Source organism: Gekko japonicus, unplaced genomic scaffold, assembly GCF_001447785.1.
Source record: "Gekko japonicus isolate JY-2015 unplaced genomic scaffold, Gekko_japonicus_V1.1 scaffold559, whole genome shotgun sequence".
Lineage (NCBI taxonomy): Eukaryota > Metazoa > Chordata > Lepidosauria > Squamata > Gekkonidae > Gekko > Gekko japonicus.
Window position 1 is genome coordinate 233750 of NW_015168064.1, and position 26755 is coordinate 260504.

Consider the following 26755-nt stretch of genomic DNA (forward strand, 5'->3'; position numbering starts at 1 on the left):
GTCCCAGAACCGACTAGCCCTACCGGGCCCCAAGGATGCCAGGCTCGCCTTTTCAGTGGTGACTCTGCCCTGGTGGAACGAGCTCCTGGAGGAGATCAGGGCCCTGTGGGATCTTATGCAGTTCCACAGGGCCTCCAAGATGGAACTTTTTCCACCAGGCTTTCAACTAGGAGCCGCCGCCCCCAACCACCAACAAGCCGGCCCATAGTACTAACATCTGACCGCTACCACCATGCTCTGGAAGATCATTGAGTGAAACTGTCTGGTTGTATGGTAATTTCAGCATGCCATCTTATGCATTCAGTGTATTAGCACTAGCTCTTTATGAGGTTGTGTTCTATCTTATTGTATTGAATTTTAAATTGTTTTTATGTGAATGTACAGTCACCTATAGACCAATTGTGTAAGCCGCCCTGAGTCCGCTTGCGGGGTAGGGCGGGGTATAAATTAAATAAATAAATACATAAATAAAACATGCAAGGTTTTTTTTGCAAATTATTTCCCAACGGCAGTCCTTAGCACACCCTGTCTGAATTTCCCCCAGATTTTGGGGATGGGTCTCTTGGGTAGTGTTGTGGGCTCCCTTCAGAAGGAACAGCTTAGAAGTCCTGCTGTGCATATGGATCCATGTCTTGACTAACCATCTCCCCCTCCATACCTCATGGCATCCTCACTATAATTGATCTACATAGCGTTGTGCTTAGTCACTCATTCAAAACTCAGCTCTTACCTATTGTACTGCACAACTGGCCACGAATCATGTGTTAAATTCTTTAGGCATGTAGTGTGATGTGCTCAAATATCTCAGTAAGAATGTGGTCTGAATGACTGATTATCTTGTTTCAAAATAAGGTGTGGGCATTCTAGTGTTATTTGGAAACAAAGGCTTAAACTTGAGTTTTAGAAAGGAAGCAGTTTTAAATAAAATAAATATTCAACCAGTCTTGTTTCTGTGGGTATAATTTAGATTTCCAAACTTCAGTGAAGGTTAACCTTGCTGTTGTCAACAAATAAAAAGCAATACTTTTATATTTTTGTGGAATAGATATTATATAATTAAGCAAAACAAGATCAGCCAAGTTTTTCAATTAGACAAACTGGTGGATATACAATTTACAACTATTCTGCAGTATCCTTTTGCTGTTTTACAGTGCCACCATAGGTGTACAAAATCAGCCTTTAATTGGCCATAGTGCTGACACTGGCTACAGCAATTTCTATAAATTCTTGGAAGTCTAATAGGTGTTAAGTGCCATTGTTGCAATATTTTGCATATGTTTTCTTCATGAGTACTTAAGGAGAAGGAAGATCCATACTAAAAACAGGTACAGATCCTTGAGTTCAAATTATTGTTCAAGGATTTCCTCCATTTCTTAATATATCCTGGCGTTTCCTTGCAATTGTTCTCTAGCAACAGGGCATATAACAGAGATATAGCTCCCAATTTTTTATTTTTGTTTGAAAAAGACAAGATTTCAAATTTACTCAATTTATTCCCAAGTTTACTATTGTACTTTTGATTAATAAAGCTTCGCATTTTCAGATGCTGAAGTTAAGGGATTTTCTTTCTTTTTTTCTATTTTGCACAATAGTTTTGTGAGACATTTTATTGGTTGGAAAAGCAGAGGTCTTGAAGGACATTATGCTCCCCACTTTTGATAGGGTTCAGCTGACTCTTGCTGGCTAAGAGCCTTAGGATTGTACTGGGCCCAACATTATTGCTGGAGAAGCAAGTTAATGTAGTTGCCAAAAAGGCTTTCTTGCAACTCAGCCTAGCTCGAAAAACGGCCCCTTACCGTGATACAGCTGATCTTATCACCTGGATCCGTGCCCTGGTGACATCAAAACTAAACTACTGTAATGCACTGTGTATTGGTCCCTCAAAATCAATTCAGAAACTACAGTTGGTGCAGAATTCTTTAGCTCAACTGTTACTAGGAGCTAGATGGAGCATGCATATTACTCCCATTCTTCATTCACTCCACTGGATGCCCATCAATTACTGGGCTCAGTTTAAAGTATTGGATATCACATGTAAAGCTCTTCATTTTTTTTCCAATCCCCCCCCCCCAATTTATTAATCGCTTTCCCCAGTGGGCTCAAAGTGATGTACAGTTACACATTTTAGACAGGGGACTAACAATGTTCATAGGGGATAGGGAAAACAACATATATTCATTTAATTGCACATGCTGTCACTGCACGGTGTAAACGTCTTCTGGCTTGGCTCAGTCATTTTCCGAACGGCTGCTTGTCGATGAGGCTTCAGGACCCTTATGTCAAATTGCCACACTGCCACCACCTCGCCGGAAACATCCACTGCAGGGATTTTTGTAGCCGAGAAGTTCTTCCACCTTTTCCGAACCTCGACCAGGACGTTCCGATCGTCAGCTAACACCCTCCCACAAGGGAGATTGGTGTGCCCACCCTCTCTAAGGAGTGGTTCCCATTTTATCTACTCGCCGAAGCTTTCGAATCGCTGGGTGGACGATGAGCTGGGGACAACAGGCTGGCTGTGGAACTCTCTCTCTTCATATGCCCCACCATGACACTTTCACTGAGCAGGGCTTTCTGCTGGTGCCAACCTGCAAATGGGCAAAATCAGCAACTGTCTGTACGCGTGGCTTCTCCGTTGTGGCCCCACCTTGTGGAATAGCCTGCCCGAGGAGGTTGGGAAAGCTCCCACTCTCCTGGCTTTTTGTAAACTCTGCAAAATAGAACAATTCTAGAAGGCTTTTCTTTACAGGCAGAAGAGTAGCACTGTACAAAAGGCTTTACAAAGTTACTTGGATAAATTATTGGGGATTGTGATCTATACTACTATGTATAGTTTGCTTCAGGTTGTATCCTGTTGTATAGTTTTGTATCATTTAATGTGTCATGTTAACATTTATGCTTTGCTTCAGTTCTGTCTTTAGACTTCTGGTTGGCTCTACACCCCTAATCCTATTTCATTGTTTATTGAATGTTCCATCTTGTTGATTGCATTGACTCACTCTGTGTAATCTGCCTTGAGTCCAGTGAGAAAGGCAGACTATAAATTAGGTAAATGAATTAAATAAAATGTCCCAAGTGGGAAAGTCTTTGTCCTTTCATGTGAAACTTTTTTCTTCTCTGGTCATTAGATATACCTGATAGAGACTACCCATAATCCAAGGAGGAAATCACTAAATAAAACTCAGTGGTTACAGATTCAAAAAGAAACTGCTTAAGAAACAGCAGGCATTTTTAGCAATTAAGAATATAATTGAATATGTAATGTAATTTGGAATGGTAGATTTAAATGCAGTGCTTTGTTTTGGGGACAAGAAAAATACTCTACACAGTCAAGATGCTGTAAAATTCACCTCCATGCTTGAAAGGAGATGGATTGGGTCTAAGGATAGGATTCTCACAAATTAGGACACATCAATCTCCAATTCTAACATATTGAGGAATTTCAGACAGGCAATGTATTCCGGAACAGTTTCCAAACGGTTTCTGGTCTGTCATTTCAGACAGAACCATTTGAGAACCGGTTCCCTTCCGGAATATATTTGTCATTTCATACACAATCGCTTCTGTCCCGTTTTACCTGTCAACTGCTACCAAGTACTCCTCAGTTTCCTCTCCCGGTTCCGATGCGCTTTTTCCCGCCGTTTTTCGCCCGCGTGGGCGATCTCTGGCTTTTTAAAAAAAACCGTTTGCTTTAGAGCGCTATAGCGCTATAACGGAATAGCATTATAGCAATCCCATTGGAATGCATGGAGTGTTTTGTTATACTGCCATAGCGCTATAGCGCTCTAAAACGAACGTTTAAAAAAAAGCTGAAGATCGCTCGCATGGGCGAGAAACAGCGGGGGGAAAGCGGGAAAAAGCGGTGCAGTCTGAAATGGCAAACCGCTTCAGATCCAGCTCTTTACCGGAAGGGGAAAGCCATGTGTGAAATGACATCCATTTCATTGTCTGACAAAGTATGCATGCAAATAAAAGCTCACACCTTGAATAAAACTTCGTTGATCTTAAAGGTGCCATTGGACTCTAACTTTGTTCTTCAGTAGGCACATAAAAAGCTCAACACTAAACAATCTCATTGTTATTGTAACTAAACAAGTGCCGGTCTTCTTTGAGGACTATGTCAGGGGGTGATGACCTTCTGTTGTGCACCTATAGTATGGCTGTAGGCTGGCACTAATCTTTAAGAAGGCAGGTTTTAGAAGGACACCACTTGCTGTCAGCCCAGAGGGAAGTATGTGTTCAGTCCTCATCCTCCCTGGTTGATGGGGTGTGTGTGCTGAGGTGGTCGTCCATGTGGGTGGACAGAGGGGAGCCACTACAAAGGTGAATGTTGGCCCACTGCGGGCATACCTCCTGCTCCCTCCCCCATCACTTCCAGCATAGATGAATTTATAAGTGGTTAACTCTCCTCTTAAACCAAAGGTGGCTATTATAGCTGAGTGCAACCTGCTTATATTAAATGGGAGCATGTTATTTGTCTGGGGGCATGCTGACAAACAGAAGTTGCTTACTTTGGTTTTAGCTGTAACATGGATAAATATGCTTATTGTACAAGAGGTGTGTGTGTGGATCCTTCAGAAAACTTTAAGTTAAGGCAGATGCCTCAACAATGAATTAATTATGTTTGTAGACATATGGGATGGAACTAAAATGAATTAAATAATATATGTATAATTATATGCATGCATAGATCTAATTAGCCTAATGTTTCTTCCTTTGAAGTTACCAGATTGCATTCTTCCTTCCTTTGGTTTATCTGAAAGATTATATGCCAGAACGTGGGAGTAGCATTAAATGAGTGAGCATGGGCTGATGGTCTATTTCACATCTGCTGATTTCACTCCCAAAACAGTTGGGAAAATGTCCCCTTTCTGAATAGGAAAATGGGCTGGTTTTCTCCTCTTCCTATGCTAAAGAGGCAGGGGCCTCAGTCTCTGATTGAAGAGTTGTAAAGGCAGCATCTTTCTTTGGTACAACCAGCCTTTCTGTGATGAAAAAAGGAGAAGGGGTTCTGTTTGACCACCAGGAAGGGTACGCTGGAGATTAGAGGACGCTGCATGTGAGGGGAGCATCTGTAGCGTGCTTCAGGCTTTGAAGAAAAACTCTTCCTTGCTCTGATTCCCTTCCATAGTTACAGACTGACAGAGTGTTTCTGGCTATTAAGGGACAGGAGCACAAACGGAGAGACTTTGTGAGCAGGCTAAAGGAGGCCTACTCAGAATCCTACTTAGGTCTGTTCATTGGGGCTCACTCCCAGTAAAGCACTCTTAGGATTGCTCTGTTCTTCAGCCTCTCCTTTCCCCTTCAACAAGAATAGTGTGCATTTTGTATTTAGAGAAAACAGTTGCTGGCAATTTGCTACTGATGCATGCATTCTTAACAAAGGCATCACTATTGTGCTTTCCTAATATTAGCCTATCTACACCCCCTTAGTTCCTGTCCAGTTTTATTATATGTGGTATTTAAACATGGGGGAAATGTGACACTTGCACAATAAAGGCTGCAGTTCTTTTTTAAGTATGTGGGTTCTTCTGGGAATCTTCTGCAAATTTTCTAAAGCAGTTTATTTTATTGTGATTTTATCTCACGCCTCAGCCAGAAATTGGCTCTCTAAGCAGCTTAATGTCAGTTTTAAAAGCAACAGAGATATTAAGTAAAATATAATAAAAAAGGGTGCCTGGAGAGGGAATTTTCAGCATAGTTTAGGTCCAGGTACAATAGTACAAAAGTGCCTGATGGTAGCTGTTTCTTTTCCTGGTCTTGCCAATGGCAGTTGGGAGGACAGGGCTTTGGGCTGGGCCTAGACACACTGGAAGGATGTTATCTGCATTTCCCCTTACCTCTTTAACAGTTCCTGGATTGGACAATATATCTGTTTTAAATTAAAACTCTGAGCTTTCAGGAGACAGAGGACAGAGTACTTTTCCGGTGCCAGCAATACTAGCCAATGTTAGCTGAAACCTTGGCTTATAAGCACATGCACTGTGGAATAGAAGTACTACTTTTCATTGACTCGAAAAACGATTACTGAATGAAAGTATCTGAGCCATGTGGGAAACTGCTGGTTGAATTTATTACTGAATGTCTTCATATGCAAGACTGAGATTTAGGAATACATACCTAAAAACTGGTATTTTTCAGTTTTGGACTTTGGTAATTCTGATATTCTGGGTTGGGTTGGGGGGCGGGGAATTCCAGAAGTACTGGATTTCATTATTCCCTATGGGGAGCCTCTTTCTGGAGAGCTGGAGTGGCTGTTTTGCAACCAAATGACACCAAATCGGCAGGGTATGTAGTCCTGCCTGTCCACTGAAGACCCGCCCAAGTTTCAAGCAAATTGGCTGAAGGAGTATAATTTGGTGGGTCCCTGAATAAGGTGCCCCCAGCCATCCTACTTGTCTCCATTGTTTTTAAGGGGGGGGGGATCCAGGCTTTCTCTAGAGCAGTCACTGGCCAAAAGCCTCCCAATGCAAATAGAATCAACAAGCCCAACAGAACCAGTGCTAAACCAGAGAATCCAAGCCAAACAACCCTGGCAACATAATAGGAAGGCAGCCTTCCAGATCTTGCAAGACACTGACACAGACATACAAGCACTAATATCATTTCCCTGAGGAAGGCCTCCAAGTGAGAGGCAGGAGGCTTTGGGACCATGACTTCTCTCTGTGAAGCCAGTACTATCACTGGTTTGCAGGAGGAGCTTCAGGAGCTGCAGCTGCCCTTCATCACTGGTGCCATGCTCCTGTCCTCCCCCACCCCTATAAAGAAGGAACACAATGCTAAAAAAGCATGCATGGGCTTCATTTTAGATGCTTCTGTAGATTCTTCTTGCTCCGTCTGCTTTTTAGAACATAATTTGGAATGTGGCTTTTATATAGTGCTAATCAAATTGATTGACTTCTCTGCTATTTCTTTCTACTTCTGAGTTTTAAGTTTTGGGAAGAGCATTTTCCCCTGACTCTCCAACACACACTGAAAGGATGCAGGCGCAAGCATGGTCTCACTTCAGTCACTCTCAGTCCAGGGGCTGGGCAGTTGAAGAGCACTAAGTTGACCTTCAGGAAGACCAGCTGCTCAATCCTTCAGGGAAGCAGTCGTGAGCACAGGCCTGTAGCCAGGAATTTTTGAGGGGGGGATGTCGCTCATTAAATTAAAATTTAATTGTGTGCAGGCAAAAAAGAGAGGTGGGGAGGAGAACAGATACCTAGTCTTCTTGGGGACCCGCACCCTCCGCTTGCTCCGGCTCTCTCACTCTCAACCCACTCCCTCATCTCCTTCTCTCCACACTGGGCCAAGGTGGGCCATTCGGCTCTGCATGCCTCCTCCAGTCCTCCTCTGTCCCCACATGCTGCCCCAAAGCAGGCAGGGCAGCAGGTGGTGAGCTTGTCCACCCCTGCCAAGCTCCATAAGGGCATGTACTTCTTAAGGGGGGAGGAGGGAAGAAGGCAGTGCTGCACGCCCAGGCTCCCCCCCCCCGGCCAAATGACCTGGATTATGAGTTTAAATTTGTATCCCACCTTTCCTCCAAGAACGTTTGTATGAATATGTAGGGGATCATAGGCAGTGGCCAATCCAGATCTTACTGGGGCTCAGATTTCTACTTATATTTCAGGCTAGTTCATGGTTTACATTTGAAGAATTCCTTTACTGAAAGTAGAATTTTGATAGTAAAATAGAGAACGGGTGTTTAAAAAATGCATTACTGAGTGACTGAAAGACACATTTGGTTTGAGCAATACTGCTTATATTGGTGCTTATTGATTCTCTTACTGTTTTTACTCTTATTGTTTTTATATATTGGGTTGTAAGAAGGGATTATTCTACTTGCTTGTCCTCTGGCTTGTGGCACTGTGGTTCATAGAAGATGCCACTACATTAGTGAGTTCTTAATTGGGAACACCTTGCAGCAACCATGGAGAAGACCACTTCCTGCCTTTGGCTATTGGATATTGGTGGTGGTGATCCATGTTAAGTACTTAAACTTCTGAAGAAAAGAACATTGCATAATGATGTGTGAACCTTCCTATTATTCCTGGCATCTCCCACTGTTGTTGGCAGGGAAAGTGTGTTTATGTGTAGGCAGGTAAGCACTGTAAAGTGCAGCTTTGGATGTTTTGCCACCCAAGGAGGGAGAATAAAAAGGATGTGAAAGTCATATAGACTCGCCCAAGCATAATATTCAGTGACCTGGTTCCCACACTGGAGGAATTACGAAGCAGCTAGAGAAACAATTCAATTATATTGGAGTATAGCAATATGATTATAGGTGTTACACAACAAAAATCTGTTCAGATCATCCAGCGGGGGAATTCACAATGGCTGTCTGTTGGGCTGGGAGAGAATGGGAAACTGTACATGCAGTTCCTCTGAAACCATAAGATCTGTCCAGAGAGAACTTGAATGAACCATTTTGGTTGATTCAAATGAAAGGGATCCTGTTTGTCCTTAGGTCTCTTATAGTAGCATTAAGAACTGTCTGTTAGTGACGCTAATTCCTTCTAATATTTTCTGTTCTTGCCCTGGTCTCTCAATTCAGAAGTGTGGAAGGCTTACCACTTGTGTAATATTATGGTAGGAGTGCTTATTTCTGGTGAAATGATACTATTTTCAAACTGAGAGCAGGAATCTGTTTGGCTTATATGCTTAGAAAATATAGCATTTTCTTTTCATTATTTCATCTGTACTACTGCAATGTGTATTCAGATAGGTCCCAAATTGTCATGGCTTGGGAATTAATAATGTGTATTCAGATACTCGGTCCCAAATTGTCATGGCTTGGGAATTAAATTTTGGAAGTAAACAAGCAGAACATTTATAAAGGTGGCTGGCATAGTAGCTCATAAGATGAGGTGTTTAGGGTTCCAGTGGGGTTTGATGCGCCCATCTCCATTGTTGGCATGGGAGGAGCCATTGATAGTACTTTAAAACTGTTGTGAAAACTGGGGAGAGAAGTTAATCAGTACCTTCATTATTAAAACAGGAGGTTCCTAGTAACACCTGCCTGCAAGTCCTTTTCTCTAAAGAAGAAATTATTCCCCCTCCCATTTCCCAGCAGTTTTGAATCATACCCTGCAGTCTTATACCATGAAGCATCATGTAAGAGAAGAATATTGTCTAGTGATTGAATGGACAAACAACTTGATATGCTCATAAGCAAAGTTCAGCTACATTTTAAAGTTAGTATATAGCTAATTCTGGTTGGGCGAATAGCCTGTCTCTTCAAAGGCAAGTGATGTAACTACACACAGATGCCATGCAGTACATACCTATTGTAGGAAAATTCAAGTCCAGTATCACTTTAGAGACCAACAAAATCTTCCAGGATACAAGCTTTCATGAGTCGAAGCTCACTTCATCAGATACAAAAGAGAATAAAGGTCCATCAGCTTTACATTCAAATCTGGAGGTGGGAGGGGTGTTACAATAATGGGCCAGTTGGAGTTAGGATGCAGAAGTACAACACAAAAACTTAATCAGCTTGGTTAGAGCAAGAAGATATGTGCTACTACTAAAGACTAACAATGAAACTACTTAGTGATGTGTGGAAGTACTGATTACTACATGTCTTCATTGTGGAATCAGTTGGTCCTACCTTGTACCAACACTGGACTCTCCAGCACATCAGCCCTCACCCAAAGAAACTCAGGGTTTAAGGATGATGGGAACCTGGCTGCCATCCCACTCCTTATTCCCTGTGAACTTATGCTGCCTCACTGTACCATTTCTGGCTACAGTCCTGCTGCTTATCTCCTTTTGTCTAGGACAAACTTCAGCTCCCTGTATGGCAGCCATAGGTTTATGAGAATGTTCTTGGATGCGATGTGTAGAAAAACTGTGCATACCTGGTCCCTGAGGGAGTAGGGAGCGGTGGCAGGGGGTGGTTCTAATTGAAAGTGAGGGGGAGATAGCTGTTTTTCCCCCTTATTATATGGTACCATTTGCCATAATGCAAGCAAATGCTGGTCCTGCAGCAGATAAGATTAACGTGCCGGATCAAACTACTAGTTGACAAATTACTGATAATAGCAACTTCAGGTACTGCTTCAGTCCACAGTATAAACTAAGTGAACCTTTCCTAATGTTGGCTTCTAGCCACTTAGACCAGTGAGTGGCAATTCTTCAATTTTGCATTTGGCACACCACTTCAAAAGCACCTTGTGTACTGATGACCCAAAAGGCAAATCTGAAACTGCCAGTAGATGCCACATGACTGGTTCACAACAAGCAGACTTTCGCCCCTACGATCAACAGGTGCTAAAATGGAGCTAAATAAAGGTCTAAAGATTAAAAAAGAAGCAATATGATATTTGATACTTTATGTGAACAACTCAAAAGTGCTTCTCATAATTTCCATTATAACTGTTTGGGTTTGATAGTAGCCTAGCCTCATATTGCATATATGGGACAGAAGGTGTGGCTTTCCTAAATCCACTCATTGAGAAAGTGGCGTTCCTAAATCCACACTGAATTCATGGCAGAGGTGAGAACTGAACTAGGGGTTCCCAATCAGCCTCTTAGAAACTGTATGAGCACAAGGACTGTGCTTGGAGCCTGAAATTATTTTAAGTTGATTATGACTTAATCTCATCTCTCTTTGTAGGAGAATCTATAGAAGGTCTTCGAGAGAGTGATTACCTTTTGATTCATTCATGTCGACAGTGGACAACAATTACAGCTCATAGTCTGGAGGAGGGTCATTATGTCATAGGGCCAAAGATAGAAATCCCTGTGCATTATGCTGGTAAGTGTGGCTTCTGTTTTGAGATTATACCAATTATATCAGCTATTTTGGCAAATGAAAAAAAAATGTTTGCTGATGAAGCGCAGAATGACTTATTTTAGCAAAATGAGTACAGAAGAAAAACTGCAGTATATCCTCACCACAGATAACTTTGTGAATATTCTGCAAAATTATATAATGTAACTGGTAAAAACTTACTTTAAGGTGAAAATACCGCTTGTCATAAAATAATTGTCCTAAACATTGATTTGCGAAATGTTTAAGTGGTGCCCATTTTATGTCTAAGACTCTATTCAGCCACTTGGCAGCCGGGTTGTGTCTGTTCCAGGCAGTTACTACATGCTTCTGAATAAACATATGAACGCCAGAAAGGGTGCCAGTTGGAGGCTCAGTTCTGATTTATTTTCTCTTGTAAACAACTATTGTTCCTCCCTTCTGTCTTCCCTGTCATGCTGTTCCAAGTTCATACATACCCATCCTGTCAAGTACAAAGAGATTCCTGTTGCCATAGCATAAACACTTGCGATACTTTTTAATGGTTTTACTCTTGGATCCTTAGCGAGGTGTCTTGTCATTCCCCACCCCCTCATTGGTTTGTAGGTCCACCAAACCCTCTTCCAAGGCAGATTCTTGCAAAGGTACAGATTGTTAATTAAGTTTTTTTCCGGCTCTCAGTAAGGCTACTTTCTCCAATTTGTTCTCCTTGAAAACTGGTTCAGGGCTTCAATTCGGATAAACATATTTTCATAGCAAAATGACCAGTTGGCCCAGACACACTCTCTCTTAAAGGGGCAGACATATTTAAACGGTACATCCTTGTCTTTCATTGAGAGACAAAACATATTTTTTTTCATCTTGAAAAGAAGGGAGGGCTCTTGTGGGAATAGAGAGGCCCTCAGTGGACACATAGCATAGTAGTGGCAATACTGAATATTGCTGAACACTCTTTGTTTTAATGCTGTATAAATCCAGCAGCTATACAAGATTAATTGGCAGCACTTTTCTTGAGGGGCTGTTGTATTTAACTGCATTTTAAGGGGTACTTCCAAGGGCTTTATAATTTGATGACTGGGAATTTTTTGTGTTCTGGTCATTGTACATTCTCTAGTTACTTGCTCCAGAAACCTGGGTTTAGTTTCCTAAGTTTAGTGTTTCTGGAAGTAAACTCTCAGTGCGTACAGAAATGCAATTCACATAGAAGTAGTGTTAAAGGCATTTCTGAACTAACTTTCTACATTATGGGTAAAATTATGGGTAAAAAGGCATTTCTGAACTAACTTTCTATATTATGGGTAAAATTAATGACTGGCTTAATCAGAACAGTTCCTTGTATGACATGGTGTATGTTGTTCGTTTTCTGATTTCTGCAGTCACTATAGGTTTCCCAGGCCCCCAGTCTGGGCGGTCATTCCCCTGCTTTTGTGGGGCTGTTTCTGCCATCAGCCAGGTTGTCCAGCAGGGGAAAACCTTGCCCACAAATGCCCCCCAAATGCAACGTAATTATGTCACAGAAGTGACACCTTCACGATGCCAACAATCAAGGGGCGATGCTCTAGTTTTTGGGCAAAACTCTATGGTAAAGTTGGGCTAAAACTATATAGTTTTGCCCAAAAACTATATTGTCACTCCCTTGACAATGGCAATATTATGATGTCACTTCCGGATGACATCATGGTGCATGGGCTTCACACGCGCACCAGAAGACCCCAGGTTGGACCCTGGAGCCCCCTGCTGGCAGCCAGATAGGACCTGGCAACCCTAAGTCACTATGCTCCCAACAGTCCTTTCTATTTGCTTCTTAGCTACATCTGCACCACAAGCTGGAAACAGTGTTTAAAACATTAACCATCATGGCTTCCTCCAAGAATACCTTCCTTATGAGAGTATAGAATCCCTGGTCATAGATTTTCATGGGGAAGTTATGTTCTGCTGTATTACAGACATGTTCCAGGAATGGCAATTAAAACCAGAGGCTTTATCCATTGCAATTTAGAGTTATTAGAAGAGAAACCTGAATTTTGCTCATCTCCTTTAAATGCTGGATAAAAGCATGCAGATGTTGAAGTGAAGTTCAAAGTATTATGCATGTAGAAAAATATATTTTACATATCTCACTATTTAATATATTCAAGAGTAGATACAAAGAGTTCAAAGCAACAGTATGGCTGTGTCTTTTTCCAGCACAATGAAGGCCACATTTCTCTTTAATAAAAACTGTGTTGGGTAGTTATGAAATATTTCAAAGAATGCCTGTTATTCTGAACAAACTTATATTTGTCTTTGTGATGATCTCCTCAATGCTGATTCAGTTTCATACCGTCCTTATTCAAGGAACTTGGGGCAACAAGTATCGTTTATCTTCACCTGTCACATAGGTTAGACTGAATGAATGACTTCCTGAAGGTCATTTCCTTTAGCTCATAGTCTGGCACTGTAACCACTACACCACATTAAATAAGGATGTTATATGACCATGGTTGTTTTTAAGTGTCAACTAGATGTTTTCACTTTGTTTCTGTGCACATGTAGGAAGTGTATAGAGCAACCATGTTACTTCATCTAGCTTTGGGAGCGTAGTGTTTGTTCCCTTGGTAGTACCCAAGTAGCAAGCTATATAGTGCTACCTGGACACTAGCTGAGGAGTAGGGGAGAGAGCTTTAAACTCACATACATCCAACTTGGTAGAAATTTAAAAGGATATTAGCTCTTTAAATTGAAAAGGGTCAGAAGAACAGCCACACGAGGAGTGGATCATTAGCTATGCAGACAGCCCTGCTTCTTATGCTTTCCTGTCCCTGCGATTGACTTCTCAGGAGCCCTAGAATCTGAGTGCTTTTGGCATGGGGGGTGGGGAGTAGAATGGGAGTGCAGATGGCCTGTTCCCTCAGCCTTAATCTCAAGACTGGGTGGTGGTGGTGAGAGGAAGCTGTTCCTTGAACTATTTCTCTCTGCAGTATGTGTATATTTGGCCTTGGGGTGAAACTCAGCCATAAAACCATTTAATTTATGGTACTGGTGGTCAGTTTTCTTCTCAGTATAATGCACAAAGATAATTTTTTTAAAAAATTACAACCATGCCATGGCATCTGGGCTTTCTGCCTCATGTGGGATACTCTGTCACAAAGCATTCCTCTTGCCACTTTTTACACTGAACAGTGTTCTCACTGCATCACAATAAATGAAGTCAGGTTTGTTGTTGTTTTTAAGTGGTATGGGGAACACTGTGCTCTGTATCACTTGAAGAAAGAGCCTTTCCTACGTTAGTATGATTTGATGGTTTGTTTTTAGATATTTGTATTTATTATTTATTTATTTTATATTTTGTGTGTGTGTTTCCCTGGAAGTCATGGTTGACCTCTGCCGACCCCTACTGGGGGCTTGGACATTTTTCGGAGAGGTGGCATGATTTAGCCTGCCTCTGCATCCCGCCTCTGGTATTCCTTGGAGGTTGCCCTTCCAAGTACTTGCCAGTGTCAGCCCTGCTTAACTTCCGAGATCTGACCAGATCGGGCTTGCTTGGGCTATCCATGTCAGGGTGTATTTATTGTTTATTTAAAATAATTTATTAGCAGCCTTTCATAAGAACATAAGAGAAGCCATGTTGGATCAAGCCAATGGTCCATCCAGTCCAACACTCTGTGTCACACAGTGGCCAAAAATCCAGGTGCCATCAGAAGGTCCACCAATGGGGCCAGAACTCCAGAAGCCCTCCCACTTTTGCCCCCCCCCCCAAGCACCAAGAATACAGAGCATCACTAGCCTTACACCAGAGTTTAATGCCACTGTTGTGCTCCGGCGTGCTTCCAGTGCCAGGAGAACATAAAGAGAAGCCACAGTTGGATCAGGCCAGTGGCCCCTCCAGTCCAACACTCTGTGTCCCACAGTGGCCAAAACCCAGGGGCCATCCGGAGGTCCACCAGCCGGGCCACTTATCCTGCCTGCTCTGGCCATACAAATCCCTGATCAGACCATAAAATGTATGTTATGGTTGAAACAGTTTTATCAGTTCACTAATTACACCTAATTATCTGGAGAAGTGAGCAGTGACTCACAAAAGCTCATACCCTACCACAAATTCCGTTAGTCTTTAAGGTGCTACTGGACTCTTACTCTTTTCCTCTCCAGGTGTAAGTGGAAATGTTAGCCTTAAGTTGACAGGCTTTTTTAGGACAGCTCTTTAAACTGCTTACTTCCTTCATAATATCATTGTTCCAATACACTGGTCTAAGGCTGTTATGATTCTGGCTTAACTGAAGAGGAATAGCAGATTGAAGAAGGTTGCATTGTGAGGTATTTAATATTAGCTGCAAAGGAAAATGATCACCCCTCATATATTCTGTTGTCTCTAATGAATCAATCAGATTGAGCAAACTAGGTGATACTATGAAATAATCAATGACAGTGGAGCCACAATGATTAATTCATGCCCCCCTTGGTGCTGACCTGCAGGCAACCATTAACAATTGAGAGCCTTTTTAATGAATTTAAATAATTTCTCTTCAGAGATCTTTATATAGTCAGATTTGTTGTAGATTCTAACACAAGCAATAAGGATTATGTACTCACTTAACGTAGCAAAGAATAAGCCTATATAACTAGAAGCTAATTTTGTAAGCATTTTGTATGACCACCATCTCTTGGGTTTTTAGTGGTTTTTCTTTCACCTGTAGTTTGTAGTTACCTTTCCTAATAAAAAAATCCCCTACGGGGGAGAAAAAAATCAAAACAATTGAGAGCCCATTGTTAGTAATTAAAGAGGCTAGTCTCTTCCCAGCACTGTTGATTTTAATGTCTTTAGAACTTTTTGGCTCCAGAAAAAAGTTATTTATTGACTGATCTTTAAAACTTTTAAAGAAAAGTTCTTCATAGGTTGCACCAGTCTGAGCATTAAAACTGTCAGTCACCATGAGTGGAATTGATAGATGCATATCTCCAACTTTTTGGATATAGAAGTTCAGTTTACCCTAATAATACGACAATGCTGATTTATGTGCAGCTAGAGGGATATATGCATTAATCAAAATAAAAGAAAGATTTCATAATTGCAAGAGTAAAGCCATTAAATAAGGTGGTTCATTCGGTAGCACTGTGACATTGACCAATAAACTAGTAGAGATCAAACAGGCATTTCCTGCAGAGGGTGGTTCTAGTTTAGTTTATTTGAAAGCCTCAAAAGAATAAGCGGTGAAGCCAGAAAGACAGACTTTGCTAAGCTACCAGGTTTCTTGAAGCAGAACTATATTGTAGTTGACTAGAAATTCCCTAGTTTCTTGGGCTCCTACTCTATTTTCCCATCCCCCCATGTTCCAAGAGAGGATTTTCAGTTCCCATTTGCTGATGTTAAGTCAATCACTCTTCTCATATGGATGACCACATCGGGATCTAGCCCACAGGCTTCAGATGAAGACTGAGGAATCATGGCCTGCTCCCTTAAATAATGTTGCCCAAATGGGCTCAAGCTACCATTCCCTTTCTGTATTGATGGTGTTTAAAAGCATGCCATTTCAAAGTGGTTCATCAAAGATTCATTCTCAAAAGGTGGCAGGTCTGTTATATGGGCGTGCTCAGGGCCTTTAACCCAGGGTGATTTTTTAATATATCAGTTAGACTGAGCATGGGTAAGAGATTGTAGACTGGCTTAACATTTTATCTTGTTCCTGGAAGGGCAAAACTCCAAAAGAGGCAATTAGATTTTCTTCAGAAGACTCATTCTTAAAAAAATCTTTCAAGGAAAGAGAACTATTTTACTGATTCTGTACCATATGATTAGCCAGTTTCATCCTCTCTTCTGCAGAGGGAGACATGAGATCTATCTGTAATTCATTATCAACTAAAGACTGAGAGAGCAAATGGGCAGCTCTGTTTGAAAAGATGCCACTTATGCCGCTAGACTCCAGTCTTCTCTTCTGAGCCAGGTCCTTAACAAGCAGAATTCTTTATTTATTTTAATTTATTTGATTTATATCCTGCTCTCCCCTGCTTTCCCTTTGAAGATATGTCTGGACTGGGAAGACTTTATATTTTTTAAGATGCTTCTGGTTGGTAAGTATAAGTGAGGGAATTCTTGGGGAGAAGTATAATTCAAATCTTTCACCCTTGATAAGTCCTGGAACCCTTTCCACATATTTCGGCTCAATTGATGAAAAATGCCTTTGTAGCAAAAAAGAAAGACGTTCCTTGGCTGCATGCTTTGTTGACCAGTTGGTCATGCGGCCTTGATATGAGAAGATATTCAAAGCAATTGTATTATGTTCCAAGATCAGAGGTGGGGAGATGGGGTGTGAAGTATAGATATTCCTCTTATGAACTCAATCTACTCTCTTCACCTCTTTCTCCTCTGTCAACCCTTTACCAGTAAAGATGTTATGTAAAGACGAAGATGGCAATGATTGCTTTAAGGACCTTTTGACTTCAGGGTCCGAGCAGTCCTTTCCACTTGGTTTGGCTAAGAAAATACCAATCTGCTCTGTGAGTAGATCAGTCTTTTCAAATATTTTTGTAAGGTTTCTGAGATTAGAAGAGTTTGATATATTAACATACCTAGAGTCTCTTATTTGTAGCAGCATTTTTTTCAGGATCTCATCAAAGGCTTTGAAATTGATTAGAGGTCCTGCGGGGAATATACTGAAAGATTGTTAGAAATGCAAGGGGCTGGAATGTCATTTGATAAACAGTCAAATTTGTTGGATATTGTTGTTGGTGAAAGATATTTTTAAAACTCTTCCATTCTTCTCTGCTTACAAACAGGCATATGTCTTTCAAAGGGTACGCCCCCTTTCTTTCTCATATTTATTCTAATTAATCCAGTTGATTAATTAATCCAAACAGTCTAATTAATCCAACTACATTTTCTTATATTCTAATAAATTTATTGGACAAATGGCAGCTATGACTCATGTGAAACAAAGCAATTGAGAACTAATATTTAATTTTTAAAAACCCAGCCAATGAAATGCAAAGAGTAAACCCTAACAAATAAGTTTACGTATAGTTTATTTTAATAGTAAAACTCATACAAGAAAACTGTCAACCACTAAGGAACAAGTTGAGGCTCATTAACATGCCGGCGATAGACTTCAGAGTCTTGTTAATACAATAGCCAGTCACCAAGCCTGGTCAGGAAGATGAACAAGTAATAAACTGAATAGTTCAAAAGGGAGTTAAAAACTAGCAAGGGAGGAATAATCAAATAGAACTACACCAGCTCTCAAAAGGGGCCAGGTGAAAATATATTAAAATAGAATTAAAATAGAGACAATAGAAACAAATAGGGAATGACTTCCCCCACGCTAATGGAGACAAATCATTCAGAAATACCAAAAGGAAAGAAAAAGACAAGTAAATAGATTATTAGGCTCAATTAAGACAGCTGATAAATTAGGCTAATTAACAAATTAAAACATATCTTCCATCAGCAGTCACAAAGACTAAGATTCAATCAAATGAGCTAAAATTCAATCAAATGAGCTGTCTAGGTGGAAGGAATCCTGATTTTATTGCAAAACCGGATCTAATTGGACTTTGCCATCAATATCTATAATGGCTCCTGGGCCAAAAATCTTAACTTGCGGACTGTCTAGAGTCTTGTAACTTCTCTGCTTGGAAATTTTGTAGGGCAGATCTTTCTGAATTTCTGCTAGTGCATCACTTTGCAGTGCAAATAGATGTGCATGTAGTTGCCTATTGGTCTTGAGATTCCTGGTGTGAAAGAAAAGGAAAATTTGAATGCCAAATGAATAATATTTGGGTCAGGGCAAAAACTTGGCAAGGAGCTCAGTATATGAGCCAAAGTTGCTTCCTGTAATGATTGTTTAACATCCAGGCATGAAAAGAACAAGAAGGGAGAATCAGTGCATGTGTGGGTGGGAGGGCAAGACTCAGCAGCTGTACTCCAGCTGGCCAGGATTGCCTCAGCTGAGGGGGGGAAAATCAGACAACCTTAAGGGTTTTTTTCTGTTTATTAGCTCTTGTACTTTTAGCACAGCTATTAAAAGTAGTGCCTTTCTTTCTCTTTTATTCTGAGAAAGGAGCGCAGCATATTTCTTCAATAGATCTAATTCCCCAATATGGCCAAATTTGGGGATGCTCGAATCTGGAGACAGGAGCAAAAAAAGATTCTGAAGTCTAAAAACAAACAAAAACACTGGAGATGTTAAAACCCTCAAATGATTGAAGCAGGGTCTGTAGCTTTAACTAACAAATGCTTTCAGTGGCCTTTGCTAGGCAACTACAATAGTATTGCCAGCCCTTCAAGCCTTGGTTTATGTCAGTAAAGGGCTGTTCCCAGGGCCTCTGTGGGAGGATTCATTGGGGCCAGGCCCAGCAGCAACCATCAGATGACTTGATACCACATTACTTGCATGACAGCTTGCTACTGTTCAACAGCAGTCGTCACACAAAAGCCTGCCTTGGTGGGGAGGGTGGGGTATAAATTGAATGAATGAATGATTAACAAATAGTATCAGACTAGGATTTATTTATTTATTTATTTATTTATTTATGTATTTGATTTTTATCCCGCCGAAGCGGCTCAGGGCGGCTTACAACATTAAAACCAATAAAACAATGCCTCTAAAACAATCTATAACAGTACAATAAAATCACTATTTACACACAGTACAACATACCCATGGCGGCAACTATAAAGTGCAATCATGCTTAGTCTGAGTTGTTAAATGCTTGACGGAATAGCTCCGTCTTCACCGCTCTCCGGAATTGGCAGAGATCCCGGAGAGCGCGAATCTCATGAGGGAGCTGGTTCCATAATGTTGGTGCAGCCAAGGAGAACGCCCTAGTTCTAGTAGTTGTTAGTTTGGCATCCCTAGGGCCAGGGGGGACTAGCCGGTCCTGCGACCCAGATCTCAGTGCTCTCGGGGGAACTGGAAGCTCATAGGGTAGCTCATAGGGTAACATTGGGCCAGTCACACATTCTTAGCCTAACTTGCATCACAGAGTTTTTGTGGGGATAGAATGGAGGAAAGAAGAATGATATAAGCTGCTTTGGGTCCCCACTGGGTAGAAAGGTGGGGTATAAATAAAATGAATAATAATAAATATTAATGAATGAGGGCTTGAGAAATATTTAGTAATATAAATACGAAGTCCTTTAAAAACAAATGTAATTATTTGTCTGCCAAGTAGAGTGTTCAGGTCTTTATGCATCCCTGTTAAAAGTTTGCCTTCCATAAGACCACTTATGGAAAGATGATGAAAAGACAGGGGAGATGGCTAGAGCAATGGAGGAGAAAGACTCGGGATGAATCTGACAAGGCATGGGCTCAAGCTCATTTGAAAATCTACTCCATGGCACTGATGGAGGCAAAGAAGCAATATTTTTCCATATTCCATGTCTTCTTCCTGTAGCAGCTTTCTACATGGCAGTTTCTTCTGCAAGGTCCTAAAATGCATAATCGTGTCTGCCTCTCTTTTTTGCTGAGAAAGCTGGGCTTCTCTGGGGTTCTAGGCCCAGTTTTGGAGATGATTGTAGCTTCCTTTCTTCCCCTCCATTCACACCCAGTCTCAGCCTCATTGATAAAGGAAACCACAGACAAACCTTGCGGTCCAAATACGTTCATTCCATTAGGGAGGAACTGTTTTGAACTTAATGACTAGTGGATATGTGATGGAATTTTACCTCTTGCTGCTTTAAAAGGAAGGCATTGAGAACACCTATATGTCATCCTGTCAGTGTTTGCTCAGGTGTCCAAGAGTCTGTGCCCAGATGTAGAGAATGTTGTTAGGAAGCGTGGTTGGAATACCTCAGTTAGCATTTTCCCCATGGAAACCAGTAGCACTTCATGTCTGGGAACCAACACCAGTCACGTCAGCCTCTTAAAGCAACTGACATCATAGCTTTCTCAGACTGTGACTGAATTGTGGTACCAGGCAGTGTCTATTGGTGAACTGAATCTTGCTGTTTAGGACTATGTGAAACAAACAGTTATTGTGTGCATCAAACATAATACACAGTCAGTGAAAGCAAATTTCCTAGAATGTTGAAGAGCATTTTTTCTGTGCAGTGCTGGTTTGCGAGATGGGAGGGAAGACTCCTTTTTACTTCCTTCTCATAATCTGAAAACAAAGCAGCACAGACTCACTGTAGTCTTATTTGACCTGGATTAATTTAAAGTGTGTATCTGAGCACTACTAGTCTGCTTGCTATTATACTAAAAAACAAAGATCAAATCCCCTCCCCTGCCCAAAAAAACCTTCACTACCTCTTGCTTCATAGTCTGAGGACTTGGACTGGGTGATGAAGCGGGAAAGGAGTAAAATCTAGCATTGTATATAACAGCTGGCAACATAATGAGCTTCGGTACGCATCTTGAGAGCTTTTGCCATTAAATTTAGTCTGATCTTCACAGACAAGTTTGTATACCATGCTGGTGATCTACTGACCATAGGCATGCTTCTTGCAGTTCTGTGGTGTTTCTTTGTCACAGCTGGCTTCCTGGGCTAAAAACCTCAACAGATGGGGCAGTATCAGTATGTAACATTCGTATGAAAGCCTATTTATGAAACTTCCAGAAAAAAATCTGCAACTTGGAATGTCTATAATTTTTTTAAGTATTAGTTCTCTAGGAAGAGACAAACATATGGCCCTCAGTGGACTTTGTCATAAAGCCTCCCACTCCATAGTTGGCTGCTCATTCGGTGTGTGCATGGCCTCGTGCCAGAAAAAATTCTCACACTTCTGTTTGAAAGAATATTAAGATTGTCATCAAAATGTGAGCTACAGAGTCACAATGAGTGAAAGCCTGTGGCCTCCGATGAAAGGAGCCACAAGGTCATGTAAGAGGCGATACACTTCTGTTTGAAGGAATATTAAGATTGTCATCAAATTGTGAGCTACAGAGACTGTGATAAATTTAGTCACAATGAGTGAGAGCCTGTGGCCTCCGATAAAAGGAGCCACAAGGTCATGTAAGAGGCGAAAGACAGATTACTGAATGGTTCAGTTCAGAATATATTTAAACCATTTTATTTTGCTAAATAAGTATAAAATACAATATCTATCTAAGAGTATTCATATACCTCTTTTCCATACAGGATGCCTGAGGGAGCTCACAACATAAATGGCCTAGATCTGTACTCTTGTAAGTTTGGGAATTGCTGTAATTTAGAAACAGTTCTCACTTGATTATTTTCACTTCTGCTTACCTCTTGAATTCACCAGGGAGCTGTGTTCATGTAAAGATACTATTTGTATGAGGAGACCTCTGTACATATGACCCCCACACTTGCCTACCACTAGGTTCTTCCCTTATGCCATTGAGGGGACAACTTGACACAGGGTTTACCAAGGTTTGGCTTTCGAACCTTGGGGACTGATCCTGGAATCTGTTTTAAATGGTAGAGGTCAACCCTGGATCTGTTTATATGGTGGCTATAAAATGTTCCTCTGACTGAATGTGCTATGTGCATTTTCTAACTAACCACAGCATTTGGGTTCAAGAGGCAAGATACTGATCAGAGGTAGTAAACTGGGTTTATGGAAGACGTCTGTATTTAATCTTTAACACTATCTCTACGGTAGACCCCCTCCCTCCTAAAATTCTTAACACTCTAGTCTCCCATTTGACAAATTCTCCATAGACTAGTTCATTTTTTGAATTAATCCTGGTTGTCTTCATCTGTTTGGAAAAGCTGCTTATATTTTACAGTGCTGTATAAATAAAATATTGGCCTGTTTCTTTAGAGTTTCCTTTTATGGTATATGCTGGTTTTGTCACCCTCATTCCCTCCAGTTTTACGTAAATGCTCTGACAGGCTTAATGACATCACAACTGGTATTCTAAAGTACAAACAAAGCTTTCAGGAATATTCCAAAATCTGGGAAGAATGTCAGTGATGTCAGAAAGGGAGGAATTTATGATTCATCACTGTTAAACTGTTGCAGCTCATATAACAATGTAGGAAAGTACTGGGTAAATAGTGACTATCGTTGTGAACTTGGGGGAAAAGCCATTATGATACATTGTTTTCCAAACAAATCTTCAGGAATATGGCTATTTAATTTTATATAGGTTTAAAATAGCACGTTCTGATCGGGTTTGGTACTTTGGGAGCAAAGAAACAATGAACTAAACACCATGAATATGAAACTTGGAGTTGGAAAGCAAAACACAAACCTAGGCAGAGTTAGTCCCATTATCAGTGCACTGATCTCAGTGGCCTTAGACTGGAGTAACTATGTGTAGAGTTGCACTGTGTGTTGGTTTTCATTTGAAATATCTTTCAACCTTGTATTTTCAAGTATGCTAAAGTGTTGCAATTGGGAAGGGGGAATGCATGGTTGCTCCTAACCTTTGTATTTTCAATAATGTCTCATAAAAGAAAGTAATGATGCCACTTGTGTTCATCTTTAGAGAAATTGCTAGGGAGCTGCAGATTGATCATAGCCAGGGCTGCTGCTACCATTATGCCAACTAGGTGGCTGCCTAAGGAGCACAGAACTGACACTTCAGAGGGGCGCAGAACTGACAGTCAGCATTAGGGTGTGAAATCTGTCACAGGTCTATCAGGTGTAAATTTTCTAGTAAAAAAGGAGAAAGTTGAGGTAAACAGTGTGAATCCTATCATAAATCTTCCAAGGGTGAATTCTCTATGCAATTGGCTAGAACAGAGTTAGCAGTTAGCAGGAGAGGGGAGTGAAATCATGTTGCAGTAAAGCAGAGAGATTAAGAAATGAAAGGATAAAAAGGAGTTGTAGCAAGCTGAGAAAGAAAGTAAAGAAAAAGAGAGAAGAACACGACACTTTTTCACAATAGTTCTGTAGAACTCTTATTGCTGGGGAAATTATTTTTGACAGGAGACATATAATAAGCAATTTAGATCATAAGAACATAAGAGAAGCCAATGTTGGATCAGGCCAATGGCCCATCCAGTCCACCACTCTGTCACACCATGGCCAAAAATACCAGGTGCCATCAGGAGGTCCACCAGTGGGGCCAGGACACTAGAAACCCTCCCACAGTTGCCCCCCCAGCACCAAGAATACAGAGTATCACTTGCCCCAGACCAAGAGTTCCTATCTATAGGTAAAGGTTCCCTTGCTTGAAAGCCAGTCGAATCCGACTCTAGGGTTGCGGTGCTCATCTCCGTTTCAAAGCCGAAGAGCCAGTGCTGTCCGAAGACGTTTCCGTGGTCATGTGGCCGGCATGACTAAACACCAATTTGCCCTTCCAATGAAAATTTTCTGGCTGTGAGCTATGTCTGAGAAGAAATGGGCAGAAAGACAGCTTCATGGCTGCAAGAAAGGGGAGGAAAGTAGGGAAATTCTGCTGTAGCTGTGTGCGGAGCTTGATTGCTGCAGAGGAGCACGTGCAGGGAAAAATACCTCTGCATGAAGAACTTTGCAACTGCTCCCACACGCTGCCCTAAAGCCATATGAATGGCCTACTTACAAGTCAGCAATAATAACCCCTGGGACTCAGCAACTATGACTGGCAGTAGAAGATCTCAGCCACAGGTGGCCGAGAGATGGCAAGCAAAATTAATAAACATGCTGAAGCATCAGCACTTGACCTAGGGTTTCCAGACCCCCAGTCCCAATGGGGGTTTCCCTGATTTTGTGGGCTCCTTCCCACTACCAGCCACCTGTCCAGTGGGGGAGAAGCCCCACCCCAAAGAGCGACCACCTATGGCCACCCCCTAATGCAAGATTTAAAGGTCCTTCAGCTGGCCTGCCAATCAGCTAGAAGGCCCTTTAAATCTTGCAGGTGGGAGGGAGAGGGGTGGCTGCACGCTCCTGCACTTAGCTGTGCATAGTGCCCCCGCTTCTCCTGAAAAGCATTTAAAGGGCCCAAGCTGTGAATTTGCGGCTTGGAATGCAGGCACACGCCCCCCCCCCTTCCCAAGGGATGCTTTAAATGCTTTTGGGAAGAACCAGGGGGCACAAATCCCCAACGTGAGGATGTCACATCATTATGTTGGGGATAGCGTTGCCCCCCCCAGTAACCCCCCCCCAAGTCCACTGCTGGGGACTTGGAAGGACCTGGCAGCCCTAATTTGACCTCAAGGACTTAGTGAGAAGATTTGCATAGGAAAAGGCACGTAAAATGAGATTTTTATGTGCTTGAAATGGAAACATTCAAGATACTTACATTTTAACATCACAGTTCACAGGATTATTCAAAATGATTTGTGTGCTAAACCTGTTTTCTGTTTGAGAAAGAAAATCAAAGTATTACGTATTCTTGCATTTTTGGTGCTTTTCATTTTTTCCTACAATTCATCTGTATTTGAAAATTGGTTAGCAGTGGGGGGTACAAGTAGTTAGCCTTGCCTGAGGCACAACTGCAATTACATTTTAACGATGTTTGTAATATTGACTGAGGGAGAGATTCTGGAATCATGGAAAGAAGCGAAAATTTCATTAATTCATAAACAAGATTCGGATGGAAAAGAAATTAAAAATTACAGACCGATTTCTTTATTAAATGTGGACTATAAAATATTTGCCTCAATCTTAACAGAAAGATTAAAAAAAAAAACTTTATCAAAGATAATACACAAAGACCAAGCGGGTTTTTTTTTACCAAAAAGACAAATTAAAGATAATGTGAAGTGTATTCTAGATATAATAGAATACTATGAAGTCCATCTGGAAAAGCAATTGGCTTTGATATTTCTAGATGCGGAGAAGGCCTTTGACAACGTCAACTGGAATTTTATGTTGGAAGCACTGAAGGAGGCACAGGTTGGTGCCAATTTTGTGAAGATGATTCAGGCAATCTATACCAAACAAAAAGCGGTGGTAATGATTAATGGGGAACAGACACAATACATCAAAATTCAAAAAGGGACGAGACAGGGATGTCCTTTATCCCCTTTGCTGTATATATTTGTACTGGAGATACTTAATGATTCTATAAGAAGACAGAAAGAGATTAAGGGCCTGAAATTAAAAGGAGAAGAATATAAACTTTTGGCATTTGCAGATGACTTAGCATTTATATTGGAGAACCCGCTGGATTCAATTTTTACTTTGAAACAAGAATTGGGAGATTATGGATTAGTAGCTGGTCTGAAAATTAACATTCATAAAACCAAAATACTGACTAAAAATATGAAAGAGGAGAGGGCAATCTACTTACAAAATACTTCAGGCTTTCAACTGCAGAAAAAAATAAAATATTTAGGAATTGTAATGACAAATAAATGTAGTGCTCTACAAGAGAATAACTATAAAGAACTGTTGAAGAAGACAAAACAGGATCTTGAGAAATGGAAAAACAGATATCATTGACGGGATGTATTGCAGCAGTTAGGATGAATATACTTCCAAAATGGTTATTTTTATTCCAAACAATCCCTATCCTCCAAAACCAAAAAATCTTTAGGGAATTGGAACAAGTGATTTTGAAATTTATCTGGCAAGATAAGAGGCCCAGAATAAGACTGAAAGCGTTTCAAGATACCAAAGAAAGGGGGGGCTTTGGCCTACCCAACTGAAATCTTTATTATAGAGCAGTAACACTAACATGGATTAAAGATTGGGTCACATTGGAAGATAAGAGAATATTGAAACTGGAAGGCCATGACCTCCTACTAGAATGGCATGCATTTTTATGGTACGGAAAGGCGAATATGCATAAATATTTTGAACAACATTGGATACGGGCAGTTCTAATGAAAGTATGGGAAAACATACATAAGCGTTTTTATACAAAAACCTCAAAGTTGACCATCCCGTTAGAAGCTATTACACTCCCAAATGCATATCAGGAGGAAATATGTTGGGATTCTTAATTCAAGGTCGATGGTTGTATTGCAAACACAGAGCCACACTTAGTAAAAGAAAAATATCTTTACTATAAAAACAAAATAAAACATGGATATGGTACTTTGGATAAAAGAAATAAAATAAAAAGTTACATACTTAGTTACTCTCAGTAATAAATGCTAACAGCTACATCTTTCTATCTCTCTTGGCTTCTAGAAGAGAACTACCTCTTTGGTTCACACAAAGGGCCATAAACTTGTGAACTTGTGAGGCGGTGGCGCAGGCAGTAA

General features: G+C 41.0%; 1 protein-coding gene across 1 annotated transcript in view; it reads left to right on the plus strand.

The window, feature by feature from the left end:
* Positions 1 to 26755, plus strand: part of GAREM1 (GRB2 associated regulator of MAPK1 subtype 1) — a 105502-nt gene that overhangs the window by 22277 nt on the left and 56470 nt on the right. The window contains exon 2 of the mRNA XM_015414557.1: positions 10598 to 10738. Coding sequence (XP_015270043.1) covers positions 10598 to 10738 — 141 coding nt within the window. The remainder of the gene's footprint in view (positions 1 to 10597; positions 10739 to 26755) is intronic.